At 44.0% G+C, this 27,226-nt stretch overlaps 1 protein-coding gene across 1 annotated transcript; it reads left to right on the top strand.

Moving 5' to 3' along the window:
* The first annotated feature begins 16,998 nt into the window (after positions 1-16,998).
* Positions 16,999-19,605, top strand: LOC124170404. The gene has a single exon (XM_046549124.1). It carries the CDS (start codon positions 16,999-17,001, stop codon positions 19,603-19,605), a length of 2,607 nt encoding a protein of 868 aa, XP_046405080.1.
* The last annotated feature ends 7,621 nt before the right edge of the window (positions 19,606-27,226 follow it).

Raw genomic sequence — 27,226 nt, 5'->3', positions numbered from 1 at the left:
ACAAATTTCACGAACCTTTCCGTAACACCTGGGAAAAATATTTCTTTTCTGTAAATACCCTCCTTTTCTGTCGCTTTCGCATAATGGAGTACTAATTCCGTAACCCTTTGCATCATCGTTGAGGAATTCCTTTGGACGATAGTGACCAATAACGATGGGGGACAGCTGTCAGTACGCATTTCCTGGTGAGGAGTGACAATCCTGGCACGGAAGCCGCCCTTTATTACAGCGTCGTTGCACCCGTACTTTGCAGTCATGCATCCAGCCACAAGTTAACCGTTTACTTCATTATCATTTCACAGAATTTACTAGTTATGGCGTACTTTATTAAGGAATTTCCCAGGAAATTAATGAAGACATGATGCATTGCTGTTAGTTGGAAAACTTGCCCCTGCTTCATGTTCTCAGGAAACAGAAGTCACTTCCGTTGGAGCACCAAAGGCGGCTGAGCAGCGTACTACACATGCTACGCGGCTCATCTAGACATGGTTTCAAAGGGTATCGGCCACATTAGGGGAGGTTTTATAAGGGCTTAAAATCGGATAACAGTTTCCCCAGTAAATAGAAAAGAAATTCATAACTGCAAGCGACCATGTAGTGAATATGTAACGCTTAAAACAAGTACTCCATCCATTGAACTTTAATTTCATTCTTGGAATTGAATTCCTCGATTCATTATGAGAAAATCAAATTTTGAACGAAGTTCTACCGACAATATTAGCGACAGTAAGCAGTAAATTTATTCATGTTGACTTCAGGGCGGAAATGGGTAAAATCGTTAAAATTGATCGCAGAACTTCGTTTAAAAATTGTTATGGCTGCTTTGAAGATGAACAATGGCATTCATGATTTACATTTTTCGAGAAACGAACAAAAATTTATCTCGCAAAACTACTGCATAAACAATTCGTCACGGCCGGCCCACGAGCCTCTGGGGTTCGTTCACAGACCTGCGATACAGGTACCTGCTCAGCCCTCGGGCGATTCCACCGTAAAACCACCGTGACGCTCCTGCGTTATGGCCTGATTACCTTATATCAAATATCTATGTGGATAATTGTCCAGTAAACGTAAATTGCAGACTTGCAATCGAAGTCCTCGTTTCATTATGAGAATTTCGAAACTTTGAACGACGTTCTAACGTCAATTTCAACCTATGTATGCAAGAACATTTTCCTTATTGACGCTCCGGCGGAACACCATACAAAGGTTGATAGTTACATTAGAATTTTTTTAGTGTAAGCGCTACTCTTAACACGAACAATTCCATCCTTGAGTTATCTTTTTCTAGAAGGAAACGTGAAAATATTTCGCAAAACTCCTAGATTGACAATTTATGAGCGCGGTCGCTTTCCGCTTTGAGAGTCGTTGGGAGACAGGGGTTACGACTTACTTTCTAACCTTTTCGATGTTTATTTTATCTATATAATTATTTCGCTACGATTTCCTATAAATACATATCTTTGTGCATGCTCTTCCTATGTCATGTATTTCTTCTTATCGTCTGTATTTCATCTTCGAATTATTTGGGGACACTTCATGCCAATTATTAAAAAAACCCTGACAAGAATTCGAAGGGTGAAATTCCGCATATTTTCAGTTTACACATACACACTTAAAATTCCACGTGGCGGTAACCCATTTTTCGTCGCAAGCGAAAGGGGTTTTTCCTTTCCGAGGGCTCAAAGTCAACAAAGAGCCGATGGAGTGTTCAATGACCTTGCCGGCGCGGCGCAGGGGTGTCCGTTGGGCCGAGGCGGCCGCCCGCCATTGCAAAATCTCTAACCCGGCGTAGACTGGGGTTTTCCAAGTTTTTGAATGGGGAGGAGGGGTGGTGGGAGATGCTTTCTCTGAGGCGGGTACACCTGCATAGGGAGGTATGCCCTAAACATGAAACACATTGCCGACAAACACATTCCCCAATACTATGTAACCTACTTAATGCAATTACAATATTTAATCACCAACGACATAGCAGCGTAGAGTAATTAATGTCATTCACAGTAACTCAGCAGTAGAACATATTATCAAAGAGTAACTGTTGAAATTCGTCAATTATAAAAAATGGGACTTGAAGCTGGAATTAATTTTTCCTCGTCATAATTCGAATGCGTGGAAAGGAATACAACTTCACCCATTGACAGACGTCCGAGAACCGTTAATACTAACGCAAAGATTTATGCTGATTGGATTATCTAATTCATATTTACGTGTTTCCTCAGATATGTATATGATGACACAATGAATTTGCTAACTCTGTATTTTGTATTTGCAATTTTTTTTATTGAATTGCATCTTGTTGAAATGTCTCCTTCCCTCCGGGCCTCCTCTGTTTACGTGAAACAGCAAAGTGGATAATTGTTCATTGAACCTAAATTTTAATCTTGAAATTGCGTTCCTCCATTCATCATGAGAAATCTTAAATTTTAAACGAAGTTATAACGTCAATATCAGCCCAAGTAACCGTCGAAATTACTCACGTTGACATAAGGACGGAAATTTCTAAAAACCTTATAATTGATCGCAGAACTTCGTTCAAAAATTGTTATCGCTGCTCTGAAGACGAACGATACCATTCTTGTTTCACATTTCTCGAGAAACGAACACAACTTTATTTCGCTAAAGGGATGAATAAACAATAACTGACCGCCGACCCAACCCACACTGCTCGTGTGGTCGTTCACAGTCCCCGTTGACTGGAAGGGCCCGGGGCGATTACTTCCCAAGAGGGAGTAATCCCCGTCCTTAAGGGCCTTCTTTCTTTATGTGAAATAGCTATGTGGCTAATTGTTGATTGAACTTTAATTTCATTCTTGGAATTGAATTCCTCGATTCATCATGACAAATCTCAAATTTTGAACCAAGTTCTACCGACAATATTAGCGACAGTAAGCAGTAAATTTATTCATGTTGACTTCAGGGCGGAAATGGGTAAAATCGTTAAAATTGATCGCAGAACTTCGTTTAAAAATTGTTATGGCTGCTTTGAAGATGAACAATGGCATTCATGATTTACATTTTTCGAGAAACGAACAAAAATTTATCTCGCAAAACTACTGCATAAACAATTCGTCACGGCCGGCCCACGAGCCTCTGGGGTTCGTTCACAGACCTGCGATACAGGTACCTGCTCAGCCCTCGGGCGATTCCACCGTAAAACCACCGTGACGCTCCTGCGTTATGGCCTGATTACCTTATATCAAATATCTATGTGGATAATTGTCCAGTAAACGTAAATTGCAGACTTGCAATCGAAGTCCTCGTTTCATTATGAGAATTTCGAAACTTTGAACGACGTTCTAACGTCAATTTCAACCTATGTATGCAAGAACATTTTCCTTATTGACGCTCCGGCGGAACACCATACAAAGGTTGATAGTTACATTAGAATTTTTTTAGTGTAAGCGCTACTCTTAACACGAACAATTCCATCCTTGAGTTATCTTTTTCTAGAAGGGAACGTGAAAATATTTCGCAAAACTCCTAGATTGACAATTTATGAGCGCGGTCGCTTTCCGCTTTGAGAGTCGTTGGGAGACAGGGGTTACGACTTACTTTCTAACCTTTTCGATGTTTATTTTATCTATATAATTATTTCGCTACGATTTCCTATAAATACATATCTTTGTGCATGCTCTTCCTATGTCATGTATTTCTTCTTATCGTCTGTATTTCATCTTCGAATTATTTGGGGACACTTCATGCCAATTATTAAAAAAACCCTGACAAGAATTCGAAGGGTGAAATTCCGCATATTTTCAGTTTACACATACACATTTAAAATTCCACGTGGCGGTAACCCATTTTTCGTCGCAAGCGAAAGGGGTTTTTCCTTTCCGAGGGCTCAAAGTCAACAAAGAGCCGATGGAGTGTTCAATGACCTTGCCGGCGCGGCGCAGGGGTGTCCGTTGGGCCGAGGCGGCCGCCCGCCATTGCGAAATCTCTAACCCGGCGTAGACTTGGGTTTTCCAAGTTTTTGAATGGGGAGGAGGGGTGGTGGGAGATGCTTTCTCTGAGGCGGGTACACCTGCATAGGGAGGTATGCCCTAAACATGAACCACATTGCCGACAAACACATTCCCCAATACTATGTAACCTACTTAATGCAATTACAATATTTAATCACCAACGACATAGCAGCGTAGAGTAATTAATGTCATTCACAGTAACTCAGCAGTAGAACATATTATCAAAGAGTAACTGTTGAAATTCGTCAATTATAAAAAATGGGACTTGAAGCTGGAATTAATTTTTCCTCGTCATAATTCGAATGCGTGGAAAGGAATACAACTTCACCCATTGACAGACGTCCGAGAACCGTTAATACTAACGCAAAGATTTATGCTGATTGGATTATCTAATTCATATTTACGTGTTTCCTCAGATATGTATATGATGACACAATGAATTTGCTAACTCTGTATTTTGTATTTGCAATTTTTTTTATTGAATTGCATCTTGTTGAAATGTCTCCTTCCCTCCGGGCCTCCTCTGTTTACGTGAAACAGCAAAGTGGATAATTGTTCATTGAACCTAAATTTTAATCTTGAAATTGCGTTCCTCCATTCATCATGAGAAATCTTAAATTTTAAACGAAGTTATAACGTCAATATCAGCCCAAGTAACCGTCGAAATTACTCACGTTGACATAAGGACGGAAATTTCTAAAAACCTTATAATTGATCGCAGAACTTCGTTCAAAAATTGTTATCGCTGCTCTGAAGACGAACGATACCATTCTTGTTTCACATTTCTCGAGAAACGAACACAACTTTATTTCGCTAAAGGGATGAATAAACAATAACTGACCGCCGACCCAACCCACACTGCTCGTGTGGTCGTTCTCAAAACTCCTGGATTGACAATTTTTGAACGCGGACGCTTACCGCTTTCAGTCTTTGGGAGACAGGGGTTACGAATTACTTTCTAACCTTTTCGATGTTTATTTTATCTATATAATTATTTCGCTATTTAAAGTATTACTTAAATTCGTTTCCTTTCGCTGTACATTACCTGGGATTTAGAACGGAAGGAAACATATTTAAACTGCTTCTCTTAATTTTGATTTTCGGATATTCTTAAAAATACTCTCAACTAGAAATATTGAAGGTGCCATGCGGTCAGCACTTTCGCCGAAGGATTCCCGAGGGTTATTGTACCCGGACTCTAACATCGACGAACTCACCAACGCAGGTCCCTCTCCTCGGCCCTACCAGCGGGGCGCGTACCTCCCAAAAAGTGACCGATCCTACTACAATTTGGAACTCTATCAACCTATCCCGTCATCAGAAATTGATTGTTTTCATCGCACTCCGGCAAATCATGCCATCAAGTAGGAACTCGAACGGTGTTTCTGCGATGAAAAATAAGGATTTTGTTAATTTTGCAATAATTCCTCCTGCGTGTACTGGACACGACTATCTACCATCGTACTGGTGAAATGAAACCTATGAAGTTTAAACTTAGGCGCCTGATGTCAATTCCTTGCGCAGCAGCTTACCTCTTATAATCTGCCGTGCCGTGCGGCTATCCAAATAAGCTGAATTTTTCCATGAACGTCATCTACTATCGATATTGTATCCTATACTTCGGGGAAAATTATGTTAATCACGCGATGGTTCTTTCTTCGCCTTCATGTCGGAGTCGCAGACGCCTAAATGAACGATCGATTTTGAATTATGATTACAGTACACTGGGCGCTTCCATTTTATTTTAGCTGAATTTGAATAAATTGGAATAAGTGTTGAAAATATAAATATGGTTTCACCATACGTAACATCATTTTGTATCCATTCCTCGTTTTAAAACATTCGTAGACAATTGCATTACGATAATGTTACATTCAAAGACAGCGAACGATGTCGCGTTGACGTCGCGTTGGCTAGGATTGGTTGGCTGTAGCGAGGTAGGGCGTGGAATGGGTGCTTTTCAACACGCAGGGGGGGGGGGAAGGTGTTGAGGGTGGCAAGTGAGAGCAGGGCGTCACTTCCAAATCAGTACTCGAGAGAAACGCATCCTTTGTGCCAGTGTCCTCTCATTTGCATTGAGTGAAGTGAACTTATCTGTGGGGTAAATACCTGCAGTTGCCTTTTCCAGGAACTTCGCGCAGATTCTTCCGTGTGAGAAGGGACGTGTCTTGGGGCTGTAAATCACCGCACTGATTTCTGGTTAGTACAACGATTTCTCTCTATTTTGTTATTGCGGTGGATGCCACGTTACGTTTGGCGAAGAAATTATACTTCCTCCGATGTCGCCCGCGATTCCGAGATATGTACTTAACTGTGGAAATTCTTTTCAACTTTATGTAGTTCAACGTTGTGAAATCGATTACTGATTATTGACCCGTTTCCAATATCATTCATTGACTATAAATACTAACAACAACAATGTCCATCACACTCAAAATGACAGTAGTTAATTTTCATAACCGTTTTCTTTATTTCGTCAAACTTTGAGGCATACAAGGTCTATCGCAAAGGTATTTTCTCATATCTGATGACTAGAATGATTAATTGGTGATAGTTGGTGCATTGTCTTCTTTTAGTATTCCTGACCTTGCACTGAGGCCGTTTATATAGGTCACATCATAGCGTATGTTATCAATAAAAACATTCGTTGAAATTGTGAGAGTCACAATTTGGGAATATAGCACGGGATATTTTGTGATCTCCCATCCTTGCATTCTAGCAACTCACCGATTTACACGACAAAAATTTGACTGCACTTTCGTACGCTTGTCACATCGCGCAATTTCGTTCCCTCGGTCACACTGGTATATTCATTTACGTCAAAAAATATCATTAACCTAAACCGCGTCATTTACTTTTTAAAACTTCTTTCATCAAACTCAGCTGAATTTTTGTCCCGTTATATCCTCGCAGTGACCGGCACACTATTAACAACTTGTCAATAGTTAGTCCTTGCTTTCCATATACAGATGAAAGTCCTCATGGAATACATAGATGCAAATGGCGCAAACAGTTACCCCTGCTTTATAACGTGTTCAACCTATTTTAATGATATGAAAAAATTAGGAGTATATGACTAATTACAGGTCACCACGTACATTTTTTTTCGGCGTGTTCGGCATAGAGATTTCAAAATCGATAAACTTTTCTTTTTGGAAATGAAATATAAAGATATTTAAAAAACTATAAATCGTGTTGCAATATTTTTTGGCGAGCACATACTCTTTCATGCGCTCTAAGTGTACATTTTCTTCTCAAATATCATAGCGCAATTTTCCCCACCTTATCCTGCTACACAGTTTCACAGTATCGTTTCATTTGCGTTCATTTCTCCCCCTCCACGTTATTGTTTACGTTTTGTGAAAACATATACTTCCAAGAAATTTTATAACGCCTACTTAAAAGTATAACCTTTAATACTTAAATGTCATAAACGTTGTTTCAGTCTTGAATTGATTTCTTCGATTAATCATGAGAATTTTCAAATTTTGAACGGAGTTCTAGCGTCAATATCAGCAGATATTAGCATCGAAAAGGTTCTTGTCGACGTCGGGGCGAAAATCCTTAAAAACGTAACAATTGATCGCAGATTTACAGTTTAAACTTGTAACCCCTGCTGTGAAGACGAACAATTCAATTCTTGATTAATATATTTCGAGAAATGAACAAATATTTATTTTTCAAAACGGCTGGATTAACAATTATTGACCACTGACCCGCGCTGCTCGCGTGGGCGTTCGGACACCCGTCTAATAGCAGGGCCCTCCGTCATTCGTTCCTCCTTCCTTCGCTTGAAAAAGGTATGTGGGTAATTGTTGTCTGACCGTAAATTTTGTTCTTGAAATTGAATTCTTCGTTTCGTTATGACAATTTTCAAATTTAAAAGAATTTCTAGCGTCAATATCAACTGATATAAGCAGCAAAAATGCTCTTGTTGTTGTCGGGCCGTAAATCCTTAAAAACTTGAAAATAAATCGCAGAATTTTAGTTAAAACTTGTAACCGCTGCTCTGAAGACGATTGCAGAAGTGAATGTAGCGCATACCTGTTGTAATCAACATTGCATTAGAAAATGTTTTCTTCCAATAAACACCATCACGCGTTAGCTGTATATGCAAATAACAACTCCGTTGAAAAGAACGGTAAATCTACCCTCGAAATTTGGACGTGTAATTAAAATGGAATAAATGTTTCATTAGTTCCCCATCCATATCTTAAGTAACAAATACTTTAGCACAAAGTAAAAATTCAAATTGTATTGGTTGACCGCACGTAAGGAAGGTGTTTTGCCTAACCGACGGTCCATGCCGTGGACTATCATCGTTGAATTTGTCCATCACTTAGTCTTAAGTTCATTGCGCAGGAAAACGGAAAACATTGTCACCAACTGCCATCATTTCACTTTCTAAGAAAGCGTTGTACGGTACATTGACGTATATATTCACCGTTTTCATGTTCAACGCAAGTTCCTCGCTCTTAGTGCATTTCTGTGACTTATTTATCATGACCGTTTCACCCTTCCTACAGCTGAGGCGCGCATTACAAACTACAGTGAGAGACATTCCTTTTATTGCATGTTCACATTTTGAAAGAATGGCTCTGCTCTCCCGTCTTTAACTTATATCGTAGTCATTCGTTTATGTAGTTTGACTAAGCGATGCTATTTACAGCTACTTGCGCGAGAATTTTCTTCTCTTTGATTATTTTCGATTTTAATGAGTTGACGACCAAACTTAGGTTTCTCTAGTCAATCAAAAGTACAACGACCTACTTCACGTGCAAACCATACTGATGACTAGCGACACTGAGACTATGATGACAGTGGTATTTGCATGGCAGAAAAGTGTTTTGTAAAAATAACGGATACAGTTCAATACGATAGTGAGTTCGGTAACTTTCATCGAAGGTATGATTCCTTTTACGAAGGTGATTGCTGGTTTGGTTTTTATTGTCAAACTCTGTATTGTTATGGATACATTCGGTTTGATGGAATTCATAGCTTCGTAACTTATCGAAGGGTCTGTCGTTCCTCTTCTCTTCATACTGACGTCGGGGCGAAAATCCTTAAATACGTTAAAATTGATCGCAGAATTTCAGTTAAAAATTCTAACCGCTGTTCTGAAGACGAACAATTCAAAACTTGATTCATATTTTTCGAGAAACGAACAAAATTTTATTTTGCAAAACGTCTGAATGAAGAATTATGGATCGCTGACACACGATTCTCGCGTGGTCTTTCGGAGACCCGGCTAATTGTCGGGCCCTCGGGCGTTTGTACCCCAAGAGGCGAAAAAATCCCCTTGCCTTCGGTCCTCCTTCGTTCACTTGAATTAGGTATGTGGGTATGAAAGGCAACGGGAAGCCTTCGTCAGTAACTAAATTTAGTGGGCGGAAAGACGCAGCTCTAAGAAATGGCAGATATATATTTACTGATTTAGAGTAAAAATACTGCAAAACAATAGCTGCAAATTAATTTGACCTAATTGACAATGTTTCTGTGATACGACTGTTATGATATACCATGAAAATTTTATTCCGTTACTAGATTACACGTGTTACAAGACAGCGCTGCATACCAAAGAGCAAAGTCATTGCCGAGGGAGGGGAGGGGGTGGAGGGGAAGTCTCCAGTAAGTGGTGCGGGCCGTACTTCAGCGGCGCCGCGGTGCGGGGTGGCGCCCTTGTTGCACACGTGTGGCACACTTGTTATTCACATTCATTTACCAATGGCGTATAAATGAATAGGCAGTGCATCCATGTGGATATGGATATTTTAACGTAACCAATCGTCGTAATTGATATCATTTCGGATATCCATTACGTATTACAGCGAATTTGAATTAACATTGTCAGGTCCCTTTAGTTAAAGAGTTACTGCAGAAAGAGATACAATCCGGATTCCGTACATTCCTTTCCTTTTCGCGAGAGTACATTCATATTCATTCAACTAACCTGCACGGTGGTTAATTTATAATTATATTCAATTAACGCATCCCAATTACTTTCATTGTAAGAAATACTGAATCACAATTACTTTCCTTGAAAGGGGTATTCATCGAAATTAACCATTGGCGAATGATATTGCTACTTGGCATAACATCCCTTCACATTTACGCTCGAATTTTATTTGAAATTCTACTCCTCTTCTGTCCCGACTGCCTAAGTTACGAGGGTAACCGAAGGAAGGCCACTTCCGTCGGTGGTCGGGGTGGAGCGGTCGGCTGTTGAGCTCTGCAGCGTGGAGAGGGATGTTTTGAGCACGAGTGGTGGGGCCAGTGGTTATGTTTGCCTGACAAAAGTGAGCTTACTTGTGAGGCGATATATGCGGTTGACTGCTCCGGGGACATATAGCAGCATCTTCCGTATGAGGGGGGGAGTTTTTCGGGGGTACGAATCACCACATTCAATGTCAGGTGAACTTGTGAATTCTCATAACGATTATTATTTTCAATGTCACCTTATCCCCCGTGCTCGAATGTCATCTCATCTAATACCACGGGCTATTCCGTCATAGTTGCCTGAGGTCTCGTTCACCTACTCATTAAGTTTGTCTGTGTGGATATGTTATTTATGAAGAAGGTAAAAGTTACCGCTTACCTCACTTCACATTTGAATCTACGCATGAGAGCTTACTTCATGTGAACAAAATAGCATTTACGAGCTATATCAATTTATCAGTGTCCGGCGTGTTTTCTAGAAATGTTTAATATCCATGAGAATAACCTTAACTCATAAACTGACACACAATGTCATTTACTTAAGTATCGACTCGTTCTCCACCCGCACTGTCATTATCAAGGTACGAATTTGGCCTTACATGCATAGGCGGATCCAGGGGGGGGGGGCACGGGGGCACGTGCCCCCCCAGACCCTTAAAAATATGATAGATTTTTAATACGGTCCCATTATAATTTCGTTCGTTTTGTATAACAAGGTATCCTTGTGCCCCCCCCTGAACAAAATCCTGGATACAGCCTTGCTTGTGCCCCTCCCAGAAAGAAATCCTGGATCCGCCCCTGCTTACATGTTCCATATATACCTTCAAGTAAGAGAAGGGTGTGGTGGAAAGGATGAAAAGGGAGTGGGAGAGACAGTTTCAATAAAAACTTGGGTAATAGGTAAGGAGGGGGGACGAGGGATTACGTAAATGCGATTATTCCTACCCTTTCCTTCAAACACATTCGCTATTACCCACCTTTTTAGTCAAAGTGTCTCCCCCACTCCCTTTTCATCCATTCCACCCCACCCTTCCCTTGCTGGACGGTGTATGCGTAGAACGAGGAATGCCAATTTTCTACCGTGATAATGAGATTACGTGTCGAAACCGGGTCGGTACTTAAGTAATTAGAAATGTGTGGAAGTTAAATATTTACTTTACTCTCATCACTATCCATTTGCATATTTAACTCTCTCTCCAAAAAAACATACCGCGATTAATCGAAATACATGTTTAAAACCGAAAATTCATACCGAACATCTTTCGAATGGAATTCCCATATCATTCATCCGATATTCTTGCAGTGTTACGAGCGTGTCACTACCCTTAAGCCCGTGTGACACTTCCCAATGTATTGCCCAATATATCGGCGCGAAATATTGGTTTAAATATTGGGCCTTACGCATCGTACGACACGTAACAATATTTACACCAATATTGGCCGTTCAAGTGTTCTAATATCCCGCTAGAGAACGCCACATAACCCAAAATGACAAAAGAGCATCTGAAAACGCAGATTGATTGCAAATGAGGTACAGAATGGGAGGTGGCATAATAATTGTAAAATTAATAACTATTTCGAGGGGTTGCAAAGATTTTCTCGAAATTTCATTCGGGTGAGTTCCTTGAATGATTACAGATAGGCAATATTGTGATCCCATACGTGAGCCAAGATAACGTAGCGGCTCGTTTTGGCTGCAATGAGTTCATCGAATAAACAGAGATTGTGTCATTAATTGGGACTTTCACCCGACATTTTTGCTCTCAAATCATGAAATATAGTTTAATAAATGTAAATTAAACCAAATGTCGACGCAATCGAGGAGAAACACGACGTTTTTATTCATTAAATATCCGAAATGTAATTTCCGAATTACCGACTTTACATAGTTGATGTTCGTGAATTTATGTTCTCTCAAAGTACATATTAATTATTTGAGCTATTTCATGGGTTGCTATGCTTCCAAAGTTTTTATCTATTATATTAAAATTCCGAGGTGGATGCCAATGGCAAGATGGACGCCGTGCGCTCATATCATTCAAGCAAATTAGAACAGGCCTGAAATTTCATTCGAATGCAGGAATTTTCCGTTATACACGGTTAATGATGGTCATTCGAATGATCCTTCACGTGTAAAGCGGCCTTAATAGCCAAACCGAATGCTTTGCCAAGAGCTTCTAGTTTTGGGCACTAGTAGTCGAGAAGACTGATTTCTGATTGGAGATTGGCCGCGAGAAAATAGAACCTGTTCTAAATTCCAGATTGGGCAATAAATAGTGTCCCATATTGTGAAATGGATATTGGGATAGGAATTGGTGTGTGTCAGTGGGTCCACAATCCAATTGGCCAATAAATTGGGAAGTGTCATACGGGCTTCAGCGTTATTACAATATGCACCTCGCGCAATGAATTTATTAATACCTATCAGTGTCGCTTCCCGAATGCATAACGTACTACATGAAGCGTTACTCATCATCATCCTGAATTTTAGCGTTTAGAAATGTGTTTACGAAGGAAATTACTTCATTTATCCATATAGTCCAGGAAAGAAAGGTCAAAATGTGCAAAACGTAGTAATTTCCGAATTTTTTACTATTGAGCAAAATGAATGTTATGCTAAAATTCGTTACCCAAACATTTATTCTTTTTTCTAGTGCGCTTCACTTACTTAGATCAAAAGTGCATTTTCTACGCAATTACATAACATCCGTTCTTTTTTTAACATCAAAAATTTTCAAAATTAAGTAATTTAAATTAATAACACTATCATTCGTTGATAGCTACTTCATTTAGGGAAATTTAAGGGAACACGATCAATTGTAGCTACGGTGTTAGTTATGTTGTTCTTATCACTGATGTTTTCGTAGAAAAAGTAGGGACAGAACTCTTTTTTGTAATGACTTGCTTACATTATCATCGTTCAGATCATTAAGATCGTTTGGAAGTATCTTAAAATAGATTCTTAAAAAAATGAAATTATTGGTACTTAATTTTTAAGCGAAAATTCCAGTCTTCGTCACTCGATATGATTTTCTAGAATTTAGTCTTTCAAAACAAAAGCTTTACATTGAGATGGCGTCTCTCGGTTCGTTTTCGTTGTCAAAGGATATCAAACAATTACATTCCTAAGGTTTCCTTCGCGTATGACCTACATTTTCTAAAATTTGTAGTTCCGCGCCCTTCCAAATGATTTAGATTTCGATCCTTGGTCTACTCCCTACCTGCTGTTAACATTTCCAGTAAATCCATTCGCTTATAAGAATTTGCTAGACAAACACCTTCCTTCATTTCCTGGACTAGTACCTCGAAACGGAACACTGCCGTTCATTGCTCTCCAAAATGACACATGACGTTGCCTCTATAGGGGGATATCGTATTGCTACCCTTCCTCGTAAAGCAAATGACATCACTGTCGCTGACTTCCATCGAATTTGCAATCTATTCATATCCAGTTGATTATTTTAGTTGTAGGGAAATCATTGACGCCAACTGAATTCCCTTAGGTGTGTCCTTGTCGCGTAATGATCATTTTCCTTTCCCATTTCTTTCCTGTAACTTGTGATTACTGTTACTGTACACGACAAAAAATTAACATTCATTTCAATTCCATTTTCTTTACATCTTATACGTCGTCACACAGATATGTATTCACTTCTTCACGTTCTACAAGAGCTGATTCTTTGACGTGCATGTCTCTCACATAAATATCACGCTCCTTCCATTTTTTACGGTGTGCCCTTAATACACTCAAAACTGGGACATTCCTGTCCATGCCTGCTCATGTTGTATTATTCAGACCTTCACCTTCCCTTCTTCAATTGTCATCGTACTGATGAAGCACTTGCGTTATGCTAATGACAAACACCTGAGAAATATTGCCTAACATTTTGATCATCGGCTGCATTGTTACTCATTTACCTTCCTTTCTCCCTATATCCTTGTAAGTGCCCTTACTTTTATTCGGATGTGTCGTTCAGTCTCCAAGGCGTTTCCCTCCATTCCCGTTATTTCCCTACGCTCTGACTACATTGACGATTACGTTTCTTCGTACATTCCATTGTTTCATTTTTCGCTTTTCCTTACACTTTGAATCATTCATTCACGCAGTAGCTCACCTCTACCCCTTCACCAACGTATCAATGTCGCCAAATTCACTTATCTGTGCCGTGTACAAACGTATTTTCTCTGTTAAAACTTTCATATTGAGATAATTACATTTTCCAACAGGTTTTCCAAATGAAAACATACCTCATTACCTTCTTTGATCGGAATACGCCACAAGGTCTTCATGCATGCACTTCATAACGTTTCCCTTTCTTTTCTGAGTTCTTGTATTAAAGTTTATTCCAGCTATTATTTCCACTTCAGCTATGGCCACTGGAGTACATTGCATTATTCGTACAAATTCAGTTATTGACGTGAATAGCTAACGCTGATCGGTTTTTCGCAGTACTTTTAACGAACTCAGTTCCTATCCAGTACTTCAATATTTGTTTCACTGTGATATTGCAATAATCATTTACAGGTTATACCGAGGACTCCCTATCCAGGTGTTTGAATTTCCTTACATCCAACAGTCTCTTCCAATAAGTGAGTATAAACACAATCTGCCTCTGATACTTTTTTCACCTTCCGCGATGCATACGCGCTCTAGGGGGTTCTCCTGCGTTGCTGCGGGGTCTATCCATCAGGGCAACTACGACCTTTTCGGTTGGAGTGCAGGTTCACAATGTGTAGTGAACTCCTCCTGCGCGGCAGTTTGGGGCTTCATCGACGGAAAATTCAATACGGACGTAATAAATTCACTCCTTTTCTGCGGAAACCGGATATATAGAACTTTGCGAGATGATTCAATTGGGGGCGTAGAACGTTACCTTTTCCCGGAAGAATTACCCCAGGTGTTAAAGGTAATGGGAAACGTAGTCCACATCGCCGTATCAGACGTGCACTACGGCATTTATCCGCTCACTATCTCAGATGTCGAGGAATACGTCAGGTCACTATCACATGTCCTTGAGAACCTCCTATCACAAACCCAAAATGACATTGCTTTCATTTTCACCGGTCGTCTCCGTTCAGTTAGCTTTTGGCGCCGATGTGGCAACATTTACTTATTCGACTCTCATGCTGTGGACTACGACTACCGAACCTGTGGCGACGGTAGGGCCAGCTTGTTTAAATGCCACACGTACGCATCTCTGGCCTCTATGCTTCTTTCATCTAACAATTACAGCCCTGATCAAAACCAATACACCATTACACGGCTCATTTTCACACGCCCAGCGGACGTTTCCTCTTCTGCAGCATGTAGCCAAAGGACGATCGCCGCTACGGAAATTACAGGTATTCATTCACGGAGCAGCATCACTCAGGATCCCAAACTGCTTCACATGAAACCTGTTGTCGTATTATTTACATTAGATAATCCACTCACTGCTCCTCCCGTGACCGGAAAAGGAAAGGGTCGCCCCAAGAAGGTCAAACGCGGAAGACCGAAGGTACTGGATACCACGAGAGACGAGCAGGTAGCGGCCGCAAAAAAAAATATGCAACAAAGAGACCAGACGTTAACCTGGGCTCAGTTCGTCGCTACAGCCAAGACAATCCAGAAGTGAATAGGGAAGCCGTGAGGAGGTACGCCGCCGATCACCCGGAGGTTCACAGGGAAGCCGTGCAAAAGTACGCTACCGAGCACCCGGAGGTTAACAGGGAAGCCGTAAGGAAATACGCAACGACGCATCCGAGGGTTCAAACGATTGCTATCAGTCGATTGCAGGAGATCGATCCAGAGGCATCGCGGCAGACGTCGGTGAGGTACAGGTTGCGTAATCCGGATTTACAGACCATGAGGCACATTCCCGCTGCTCTCGGAAAAAAGATAGTTAGCAATGGCCCCATGGCCTATTGGAATGGAGCGGCTCTGGACGACGTCGCGCCTTTCAAGTTGAAGAGGGTATCGCTTTGGGAAGAAGGCGTGCATCGATGCTCTCACTGTGGCGCTAGGCTTTTCGACGAGGAGAAGGAACGTAGAAAGTGGTGCTGCGGGGAGGGATCGTTTAATGTGCAGCGGCTGCCTTCCCTAGACGCACCGTTTTATTCCAATAGAGCATTCTTGGGTAGATCGCGAGCGTACAACGACCTGTTCGCCTTCTGCGCGCTAGAGGTCAGTGGTGGGTACAGGCACCCAAGTGGGCTGTCATTTTTTAAGATAGAAGGTAGGATGTACCATCATGTGCACGCTCTGGAAGCTCGAGGGCAAAGGTTCACCACGAGAGGAGGTAATACTCAGTTCGTGAACCGCTGTCGCCTTTACATAGACGACGGCGAAGAACGAAGAAACATAGCGCTGGGAAGAACGCTCAGCACGGACGTCATTGAAGAAATTGACTGTTACATCACAAGTGTGAATCCGTTCATCGAGGAATTCCGTCGCCTGAGTGCGGAGCCATCAATCGACGCGCACCTCACTTTCGAAGTGACGAGCAGATCCACTCACGGTCCGAGACTTGGAGATAGACAAACTGGTATCGAGGTGCACGCCGCCATGAGCACGGAGGACGCAGCATACGATCCTAGGAAATTGACAATATGGAAGAGGAGTGACCGAAGACCGTCCTCAATAGACCTCTTGAGTCCTCTTATGGAGCCGTTCCAATATCCGTTGCTCTACCCCCACGGTAATTTGGGTTGGCACGTGGGAATGAAGGATAACCAAGGAAGAAAGCTCACGCAGTTCAACTACGCAAGATGCCTACTGCTGTCCGAATGCCGATTTTCCCACTTGGGGCGTTTATAGCAGGCGTGGCAAGTGGAAATGTTCGCCCGGTACGAAGAAGAGCGGCTACGTTTCATCCGCTATTCCCAGATGCGATCCTCCTCCGCAACCGCCACGCGGATCGCACCTCTGGACGAACTGATAGACGTAGGAAGACAGGAACAAGGACAGGTTCGACGAGATATCGAGGGTGACGAAACAGTTCAAGGAGAAGGTGGCGTGCGTCCGGGGAAAGTTTACCTTCCGAGCACGTTCACCGGAGGACCCCGGTACATGAAGGTCCACTACGAGAACGCCATGGCTCTAGTATCGCGGTTGGGAGCGCCGACGTACTTTCTCACGTTTACCTATAGCGCTCACTGGGAGGAAAATAGTAAGGCGTGCCCCCACGGAAGCAAGCGCAGTGATCCTTCCACAGCCTGCAGGATATTTAGCATAAAGCTCGGGGAATTGATAAGGGACTTGCGTAGCGGAGCATTTTTTGGGCGCCCCGCCTACTTCGTCTACGTCATCGAAATGCAAATGCGGGGATTGCCTCACGCGCACATAGTTTTCAAGGTACACGGAGGGGAACCGGTACAAGCGGCAGAAATCGACGAGGTAATTCGCGCAGACATTCCATCCGACTACGAGGCCGGTGGACGACTTAGGAAATTAGTATTGCAACACATGATCCACGGCCCGTGCGGTACCGACTACCGCACCGACTTTCCATGTTGGGATGACGCGAAAGGTTGTTGCGGTAAATTCTATCCCAAACCGTCTTGCGAAACAACCCACGTGGACGAAAGAGGTTTCGTTCAGTATAGGCGCAATTATTCGAATCGGGGGATTATCACCACGCGACGCAGGGAAATTACAGTGCACGACGGATGGGTGGTCCCGTACAACGCCGCGTTGATGTTGAAGTACGAGGCGCACATAAACTTAGAACTTGCATCCACTCGCCGCGTAGTTAAATATTTGTTTAAATACCTAATGAAGGGTGGCTCACTGCAAAACGTCACCGTGACCCCGATAGGATTGCAAGAGAACGAGGTCGAGCAGTATGCCACAAAGCGCATGATAGGCGCCAGCGACGCCTGCTGGCGTTTGCTTGAGTTCCCCATTTCTAAATTGGAGCCCACCGTGGAATGCCTTCCCGTCCACTTGGAAGGGAAACAACAAGTCATATACAGGCCTCGCGAGAGTAATTTGACAGAAATCGCGTCTTCCGCCTCTTCCAAATTAATGATTTACTTCGACCGTCCGCGAGACCCCATTTTTGACGACTTGACGTACCAGAGTTTTTACGAGACGTGCATAGTCCACTCCCGTTCTCCGCGTACTGACGTCTTTTTCGAGCACCCGGACGGCGTGCATTACGTTACCGCTCGCAAGCGCGGGGAAAAAGTCTGTAGGTTGCTTTGGATTTCACCTAACCGAGGCGAACAGTATTACTTAAGGATCCTTCTCATGACCACTCCTTGCCGTGGTTACGCCGACCTTTTGTCCCGCGGGGTAGGTCATTGCCGCACGTTTCAGGAAGTCGCGCGTACTTTAGGCTTGATCGAGGACGAGGAGGAATTCAGCGATGCCATGAAAGAGGCCTCGGCGTTCATGCTTGCAAATGCATTGCGGTCATTCTTCGTTCTTCTCTGCAATGTAGGCGCACCAGCGGCCATCCTTTGGGAGAAATTTAAGGATGCCCTGAGTGAGGATCATTTAGACCGGCATCCCGAAAACCCCGAGGTAGCGTACCGATTAACTCTTTTAGCTATCGATAGGAGCCTCAGGCGTCAGGGTTCTTGTCTCACCGATCACGGGCTTCCGCACGTCGACGACGACACTACCGAATTGAGTAGAGAGCAGGTTCGTTACGGAAGGGAACAGTTGAGGTCTTTCGTGGAGGAGTGGGAGCCAAGGCTTTCCGAGGACCAGAAACGTGCTTTCTCCCACGTCAAAACCCTCATCCAGGATGAAATAAGAGGGGATAGAATATTGTTCCTCGACGGGCCGGGCGGCTATGGAAAAACCGCACTCATCAGCGTCATTCTAGCGTACGCGCGCGGACACGGATTTGTTGCTTTGGCAGTTGCCAGCTCGGGGATCGCGGCGTCCAACATGGAAGGAGGGACTACGGCCCACAGCATGTTCCGCCTCCCCCTCGATTTAGGGGACGGAACTGGATATTGGAACGTGAGCAACGGTTCGCAGCGGGCTCAACTCGTGAGAGAAGCAAAAATCATTATCTTCGACGAGGCACCGATGGCTCATCACTTTTTGTTTCAAATTATAGATAGGTCACTTAGGGATCTTATGGATAATGATTTGCCGTTCGGAGGAAAGATATTCGTCTGTTCCGGTGACTTTAGGCAAATCCCACCCGTCGTGGAAAAAGCGCGCACCCCCGCAGATGTAGCGCGTGTTTCCCTGCGGTCGTCACCGATGTGGAGGATCTTCAAGGTATTTTCCTTGACAACGCCACAACGAACGAGTAACTGCAAGGATTACTCCGACTTCCTCCTCCAGGTTGGCAACGGCACCATCGACTCCATCCCCTTCGGCGAGGGACGGCTACAAGAGACGCTGATACCACTTCGAGGACTAAGGGCTGTGACATCCTGCGGCAACTTATCGACGAGGTCTTTCCACCCTGCGTTCTGAGCCAACCCGAGCTCTGCGCAAAGAGAGCGATTCTTTCCACGTTGAATGTAAACGTCAAGGAAATAAATGAGTTAGTTCTCGACTCTTACGAAGGATGCCTGCATGAGCTGAGGAGCGCCGACAGCGTCTACAAAGAAGACGACGAGGGACTCGATGTGGACATCCAACTGTTGAACAAGGCATCCGGAAAAGGCATTCCGGACCACGTTTTGCGCCTCAAGGTCGGATCGGTATGCCTAATCATCAGGAATTTGAATATTGCAGACGGACTGGTGAATGGGACCAAAGTCATCGTGACTGCTATTACACGCCGCCTCGTCACGGTCCGAATTCCCGGGAAGACACACCTCATCGGCATACCCCGGATCAGTTTCATATTCCCATTCACCGAAGGTTCTCCGCTTAAAATACTCCGCCGCCAGTTCCCCTTGGCCTTAGCATACTCCATGACAGGACATAAGAGCCAGGGCCAGACTATAGAGTACGTCGGAGTGGACCTCAGAACCGACTGTTTCACTCACGGTCTACTCTACGTTTTATTGAGCCGCGTGAGAAGGCCGGAAGACATAATCGTACTCGTTCCGCCGAAGAAACTCATCGATGGGATACCTTACGCCAAAAACGTGGTTTTCCCAGAGCTTTTACTATGAGGAATTGTTCATTGATTTCACACGTCTCTTTGAGATGACCCCAAGCGTGCCTTGCATCGTCAGCGGTATATACCATTAGGGAGACTAGGTGCCGTGTCTACAGGCCGGTCTCCGGATTTGTAGAGTAGGGAGAAGGCTACCTTGGGTGTTTCCACCGCATGGAGAGTACATTTCCGCAAAGACATACAATCGCCTGCTTAATGGGAAGTCACCGAATCCATAATCGTCGCTGGATTAAATATCACTAACGATTACGCAAACGAGTGCCTACATCGCCTACCATCTCGTAAGACTACAGTGGAGTGGTGTGAGTGTGACGACCCTCGCCGGCCTTCCATCGCCATCGGTATATATCGTAGGGAGACCCGTGCCGTTTCTACAGGCCGGTCTCCGGGATCGAGGAGTAGGGAGAAGGCCACCTAGGGTTTCCCCACTACACGCACAGTCCATTTCTACGAAGAATATCTCTCTACCTATTGAAGTGATGTCACCGATTCCAATATCGTCGCTGGATTGCATTTAATTTACGAGGATGCAAAAAATTATCTCCATACTCCGTCATTTCCGTGATATCAGTGGAGAAGGGTGGCAAAAGAACCTGGCTTGCCTTCCATCGTCATCGGTATATACCATCACGAAGACCAAGCGCCGTAACCACAGGCCGGTCTCCGGATTATTCGAGTAGGGACAAGGTCACCAGGGACGTTTGCGAGGAAATAACTCATGGAAAATGGGCCTAAAAATTAACTTTTTATAGCCCTTCACCTACACGCTGCGTTACAATGTCACCGTCATAGGTGCACACTTACAATAACTTACCAAAAATTAGAAAATACAAAAAAATGAATCCATAAAAACTATGATCATCTAACCTATGCATGTTACCTTTTCAGTTTGGAAATATAGCATTAAGTAGTACGCATGAACAAGAGAAAATATACAAAAATTAACCATTATTAGTTCCATTAACATTGCACTGTAATATAGTCGTTTCTTTCTCCCTTCTTGTACCACATTTTCTGCATTTTATATACACTTAATTTTAAAGGAACTGCTATGATATCTTTTGTGATGTATGTTCACCGTGTTATGCCTATATTTACATATTTCTCAGTGTTATGCTACTCAACTTTCCCACACCATATCACCGCATTCTAACTATTTACAACCTTGTAAATCACAATCTGCATGCGTATCAATTTATCAACTTGGAGCCGTCTTACTAACGTACATAAATTGTTGCAATTAAGTTACGAAATACGACTAAAGTTTTCTCTATCTTAGCATTGCTTGAAATTCATGTCACAGGATCTCAGCTATTCCTGCCACACCTACGTGAATGTATATGTACCTAAACTTGATTTTCATGATCACTGACGCCTTGTATTTATTTCTACGTTCTCTATTACGAGTAATACGTACGCGTCTTTCAATATCAGAGACATCTGTCTGTGTACATTTAGCTAATACTTAGTAGTGGTTGTAGTGCATGCCCCTCTCAAATCCTAACTGCAGCCTCAACGTGGCGAGGGGGTGGCAACAATCGAAAGCCATTTCACGGACTTTTCAATTAGTGCCACGTCTTTACGACGCAAGCATAACCAATTCCGATTCCGTATTCATTTCGCAGGTGAACACTGCATAAAATTACTTAAGGCAGACTTTGCGTTCCTCTCCACGAACGATTGCTCGTGGATTCCAATGTCTTCCTTCACCGTATTTGGCTTCCGATTGGCAAATGCAGTGGGTGATAACATCTGTACGCTCGATAGAAAGAGAAAAAGATTGCTTACTTTGAGCGAAAATTTCTTCTTCGTACTTCTTTGCCGTGGTAAAACTTACGATGCAAACCGCACAACGGGATATATCACGAGCATCCCAATCATTATCCTTATTGTCAACGTACGTGCACAATGCACCAGTTTCCATCTCCGAAATCTTTCCGGAAAGTATTATCACAGTGAGAGATCGCCAGGGGATATCGGCGGGGGAGGAAAACGGTGCTTCTTCGACGCCAGGGCGATTTCGACGATAGACAAGGGGAACGCAACCCCCGCATTCGAAAAATTTGAAAACATATTTAAGAGCACTGCGGAACGAGGTACGGAGTTCAAACTCACGTGGTCGATACCTTTCCCCTCCGAATACTTACCCGTTGATGCACGACACGATTCGGTTCACACCGGGGGACATGCCGACACCCGACGAAGTCGGGGAACGGCGAAGCCGTTCGGGGCGCGGACGGCGCAGCCGGCCGCGGCGGGGGTTCTAGGGGGCGTAGCCCCCTAGCGAGCGCGCGCAGCGCGGCGAGTCTAAATTATATACAACCCGATGTGTGACAGATAGCTCACTCACTGATTCACGTATACAAATTCCCGACCACTTCCGGACGTGCTGGGAAGACGAAATTTTTACAGGTCGTGGAGAAAAAATATTCATCGGGGGGAAAAGTCCGAAAACTCGAAAAAGTCGTTCGGTTTTCGAGATATATCGATCCGAATTAACATTGGAGCCTTATGGGACTAAAACTTTTTCCATTCATCGCCTACTTATATACGTCACTGGAACATGAAATTTCGCTGACGAAAACTAGATTTTTTGGCCGATTTTTTGATGTGAAACATTTTGCCATATTTTGTTTGTAAGTATTTTTTATATTTTTTTAAAATTTCCAATGCTTTTCTTATGGGCCTATCTTTGGATTTTTTTTAAACCAACTTTTAATCGTTGTAGGAATAAGTCCTTAACGTATGAGATACTAGATTTTTTGGTTGATTTTTTGGTGCCGTTTTCTTTGCAATATTTTGATTAAAAGTATTTTTTTTAACTTTTTCAAATTTTCAATGCTTTTCTTATGGGCCGAATTTCGGAATTTTTTTCACCAATATGCAATAATCGTAGGACAAATTCACTTAAATGCAAGATACTAGATTTTTTATTCAATTTTTCGGCTATCTTCATGTATCCAAACGACGAAAAAATTTCGAGTTATTAACGATTATGTATTTCCATTGAAATTGCGACTCCTACAACGTTCGGTAACTTACAACACATCCGCCGTGAAGTTTGCATTCCCTCAACACACGATTTTAAATTTTTCCCAATTTTTTTTTACCACTTCCCGACGTGGTACGGACACCAAATTCAGGTGATTGACGTCTTTCTCGTGCCCGTACGCGCCGCTACCAGGAAAACGCAGAATATTTAATTTTAAGGGGTGACACCGTCGAAAAAGCATGCTTACACTACAGCTACAGAGCCGAAAATTTTATCCAAGGTTAACGATGCCGCGTTTTACAGACCAAGCACTTTAGGTCCCCCGAAAACCCCCTGTGACCCCCCAAAAAAATAAAAATTACTTAATAAGTCGTATATTTCGTGTACCATTCATCCCAGTTGTATCGTTTTTATTGATTCCGAATGGGAATTGTGTCGGCTATTTTTACGCGTCATGTTCAATTATCCTGCCCCAATTACACACCCGCAATAAAACTTCAAATTTTTAAATGTACATTTCTTAACAAAATAGTAGAGTAATAAAAGGGGTTCCAGGACAAGGACACCTAAAACCGATTTATTTTAACCACTTCCCCATAAGGTACGGCTACGAAATTCACAATAATTATGCCTTATTACAGCGCCTATGCACCGCTATGTGGAGAACACAGAATTGGTAATCTAAATGTGAGTAATACGGGAAAATTCACTGTTCCCCTACAGTTAGATCGCTGGACTTTTTACTGTAGGTAGACTAAGACCTTTTATACAAGAAAACCCCTCGATATTTCCCGTGGCTTCCAAGAAGACCAGGGAAAAAATTATTTTTTTTCTGTGAACAGCATGTTCTTCGGTGTTTTCGCATATTTTAGCAGTAACTCCCTTCTCCTATGACTCATCGCTAAGGAATTTATTTGGATGATTGCGACTGTTGTCAGTATACTCATAAAAACCCCTGGAAACCCCCCGGACCCCGTTCGAAACATCGTCATAAGCTAAAATGCCACAATCACGGCTAGCATGCGTCTACATTCAGCCACATTCTCCCCCGGCAGCCTTTGTAAACGATCGGGGAAAGCTGGTAGTACGCATTGCTCTGTGAAGAGTGAAACCCCCGCCGGCGAAGCTGCCCCCGCCCCAGGAACGACGGAGACATTCCGAGGAGTCAGAGGCACGGAAAACCTCCGAGAACCCTCGGGCGGCAAATCCGCTCCAACACGTGGAGCAGCCGAATGGGTGTCTTACGAGTGGGGAGGGCGCCGATAACCCTTGGGCGGCGAAGCCGCCCAAAGACGAGGAACGGCGAAGCCGTTCCGAGGAGTCGACGGTTCGGGGGGACACAGTAAACCTTGGGCGGCGAAGCCGCCCCATCACGCGGAAGGGCGATGCCGTTCCCAGGAGTTGACGCCTCGGGGGGACACGGGTAAACCTTGGGCGGCGAAGGCGCCCCATCACCAGGAAGCTTACGGGGGGAGGGCGCCGATAACCCTTGGGCGTCGAAGCCGCCCACAGACGAGGAACGGCGAAGCCGTTCCGAGGAGTCGACGGCTCGGGGGGACAAAATAAACCTTGGGCGGCGAAGCCGCCCTATCACGCGGAAGGGCGACGCCGTTCCCAGGAGTCGACGCCTCGGGGGAACACGGGTAAACCCTGGGCGGCGAACCCGCCCCATTACGAGGAAGCTAACGAGGGAGGGCGCCGATAACCCTTGGGCGGCGAAGCCGCCCTCCCGCGAGCAACGGCGCAGCCGTTCCGAGGAGGCGATGGCTCGGGGAAATAGGTAAACCTTGGGAGGCGAAGCCGCCCCATTACGACGAGATAACCCTTGGGCGGTGAAGCCGCCCACAGGCGAGGAACGGCGCAGCCGTTCCGAGTTGTCGAAGGCGCGGGGGAACACCGGTAAACCTTGGGCGGCGAAGCCGCCCCGCCACGAGGAAGGGCGATGCCGTTCCTAGGAGTCCACGCCTCGGGGGGACTCGGGTAACCCTTGGGCGGCGAAGCCGCCCTAACACGATGAACGGCGAAGCCGTTCCGAGGTACTAGCTGGTGTCTGTTGGAGGGCTGCCTCAATATATGGGCGGCGAAGCCGACCCACAACGAGAAACGGCGAAGCCGTTCCGAGGAGTCCCGGGTGGGACGGCGAAGCCGTCCGGAGGGGGCGGCGAGGAACGGCGCAGCCGTTCCGAGTTGTCGCAGTCTCGGGGGAACACCGGTAAACCTTGGGCGGCGAAGCCGCCCCGGCACGAGGAAGGGAGATGCCGTTCCCAGGAGTCCACGCCTAGGGGGGACTCGGGTAACCCTTGTGCGGCGAAGCCGCCCTCACACGATGAACGGCGAAGCCGTTCTAAGGAACCAGCTGCTGTCTGTCGGAGGGCTGCCTAAATATATGGGCGGCGAAGACGACCCCTCGTCGAGGTACGGCGAAGCCATTCCGAGTAGTCGCGGGTTGGACGGCGAAGCCGTCCGGTGGGGGCAGCCGGCGAGGCCGGATGCGGGGGGTTTTAGGGGGCGTAGCCCCCTAACGAGCGCGCGCAGCGCGGCGAGACCTATCTATATACAGCCCTTGTGGTGACTGACTGACTGATGGATACAAATTCCCGACCACTTCTAGAAGTGCTGGAGTGCTGAAATTTGGCACGCGTGCGGGCAACCCGATATGATTCGGAGGAAAAATCCGAAAACCGGAAGTTTCCGCCACGTGTCGTCGCTAGGACGACAAAATGGCCGAGATCGGGCTTTTTTCGGGGACCATCTTTCGGTTTTTATTTTACTGCGCGCGAATGGTGTGTGCCACACGGATCGCTAATGCATTTCCTAAAAGCTGATGAACGTTGGCACGTAATAACGTAATGTTGTAAATTTCTTTTTCAGAAAATTGCAGCCAAAATGGCGTCCAAAAATTCGTTTTTCTATTAAAATTTCATAAATTCCGCTCCCTTCGACTTAATTTAAGGTATAGGATAACAAAAATGATTATTATATATGCTTATATCATCGTCTACGAAATATAGGTAACAATTTTCTTTCATCGTCCTTGGTTACTGAGAAAAAATTAAAATATTCCGAAAATCACCGAAAATTACGATTTCCAAAAGATTAACACAAGATTATGTCAATTTTAACCTGACCAATTTCTTTCAAACTTTGTAGTTACATACACCTATTTATTGTTTTACAGAAAACATGAACGTTTAATAAATGATTCAATATATTTAACAGCGAAAAAATAAAAATGGCGGGCACTACTCACTTTTTTCAGGGACTGGCTTTTTATTGTATTACTCTCGAAATATAGATGTCATAGGGCACACTACTGTTAGATATGGCAGTAAATGAATGTGACCATATATTATCGTCATCTTTAAACCCCCCGAAACCCCCTAAAGAATTAAAATTTGCATAAAAGTAGCCTTTTCGGGTACTTTTCGTCACAATTCCGCCGCTTTTCCAAGCCTTACCTCTCATCGCTACGGAATTGATGTGGATGATTGATGACCGCTGGCAGTAAAAACCTATAATCCCCCGGTAAACCCTCATACACCCCCCCAAAAAATAAAATTTTGCATATAAGTCTACTTTTTGGATACTTTTCGTGACTATTCCACCGCCCCAACGACTCATCCCCACGGAATTAATGTAAATGGATGGTGACCGCCAGGAGTACACAAATTTAAACCCTTGCTATCTCCCTGAGATCCCTCCCAAACGTAAAATGTGTCATTTAGTCTCCTATTTGGGTACTTCTCGCAAACATTACGCCACACTACCCGTCCCCTCTGAGCTCAAGATCCGGAATATTTGGTGAGGGCGAGCAGCCGTAAACCATACGGGAAAATACACCAGAAACCCCCGATCACCTCCTGGAACATCGCTGAAAAAAAAATTAATGAATGTTAAAGTCGCCTTTCCGAGTAGTTTTCGTCACAATTTAACCGGTGCCCAAACCACTTATTAAAACCCCCGATAACCCCGTG

Source organism: Ischnura elegans, chromosome 13 (genome assembly GCF_921293095.1).
Source record: "Ischnura elegans chromosome 13, ioIscEleg1.1, whole genome shotgun sequence".
NCBI classification, from domain to species: domain Eukaryota; kingdom Metazoa; phylum Arthropoda; class Insecta; order Odonata; family Coenagrionidae; genus Ischnura; species Ischnura elegans.
This window is presented reverse-complemented; position numbering and strand designations above follow the sequence as displayed.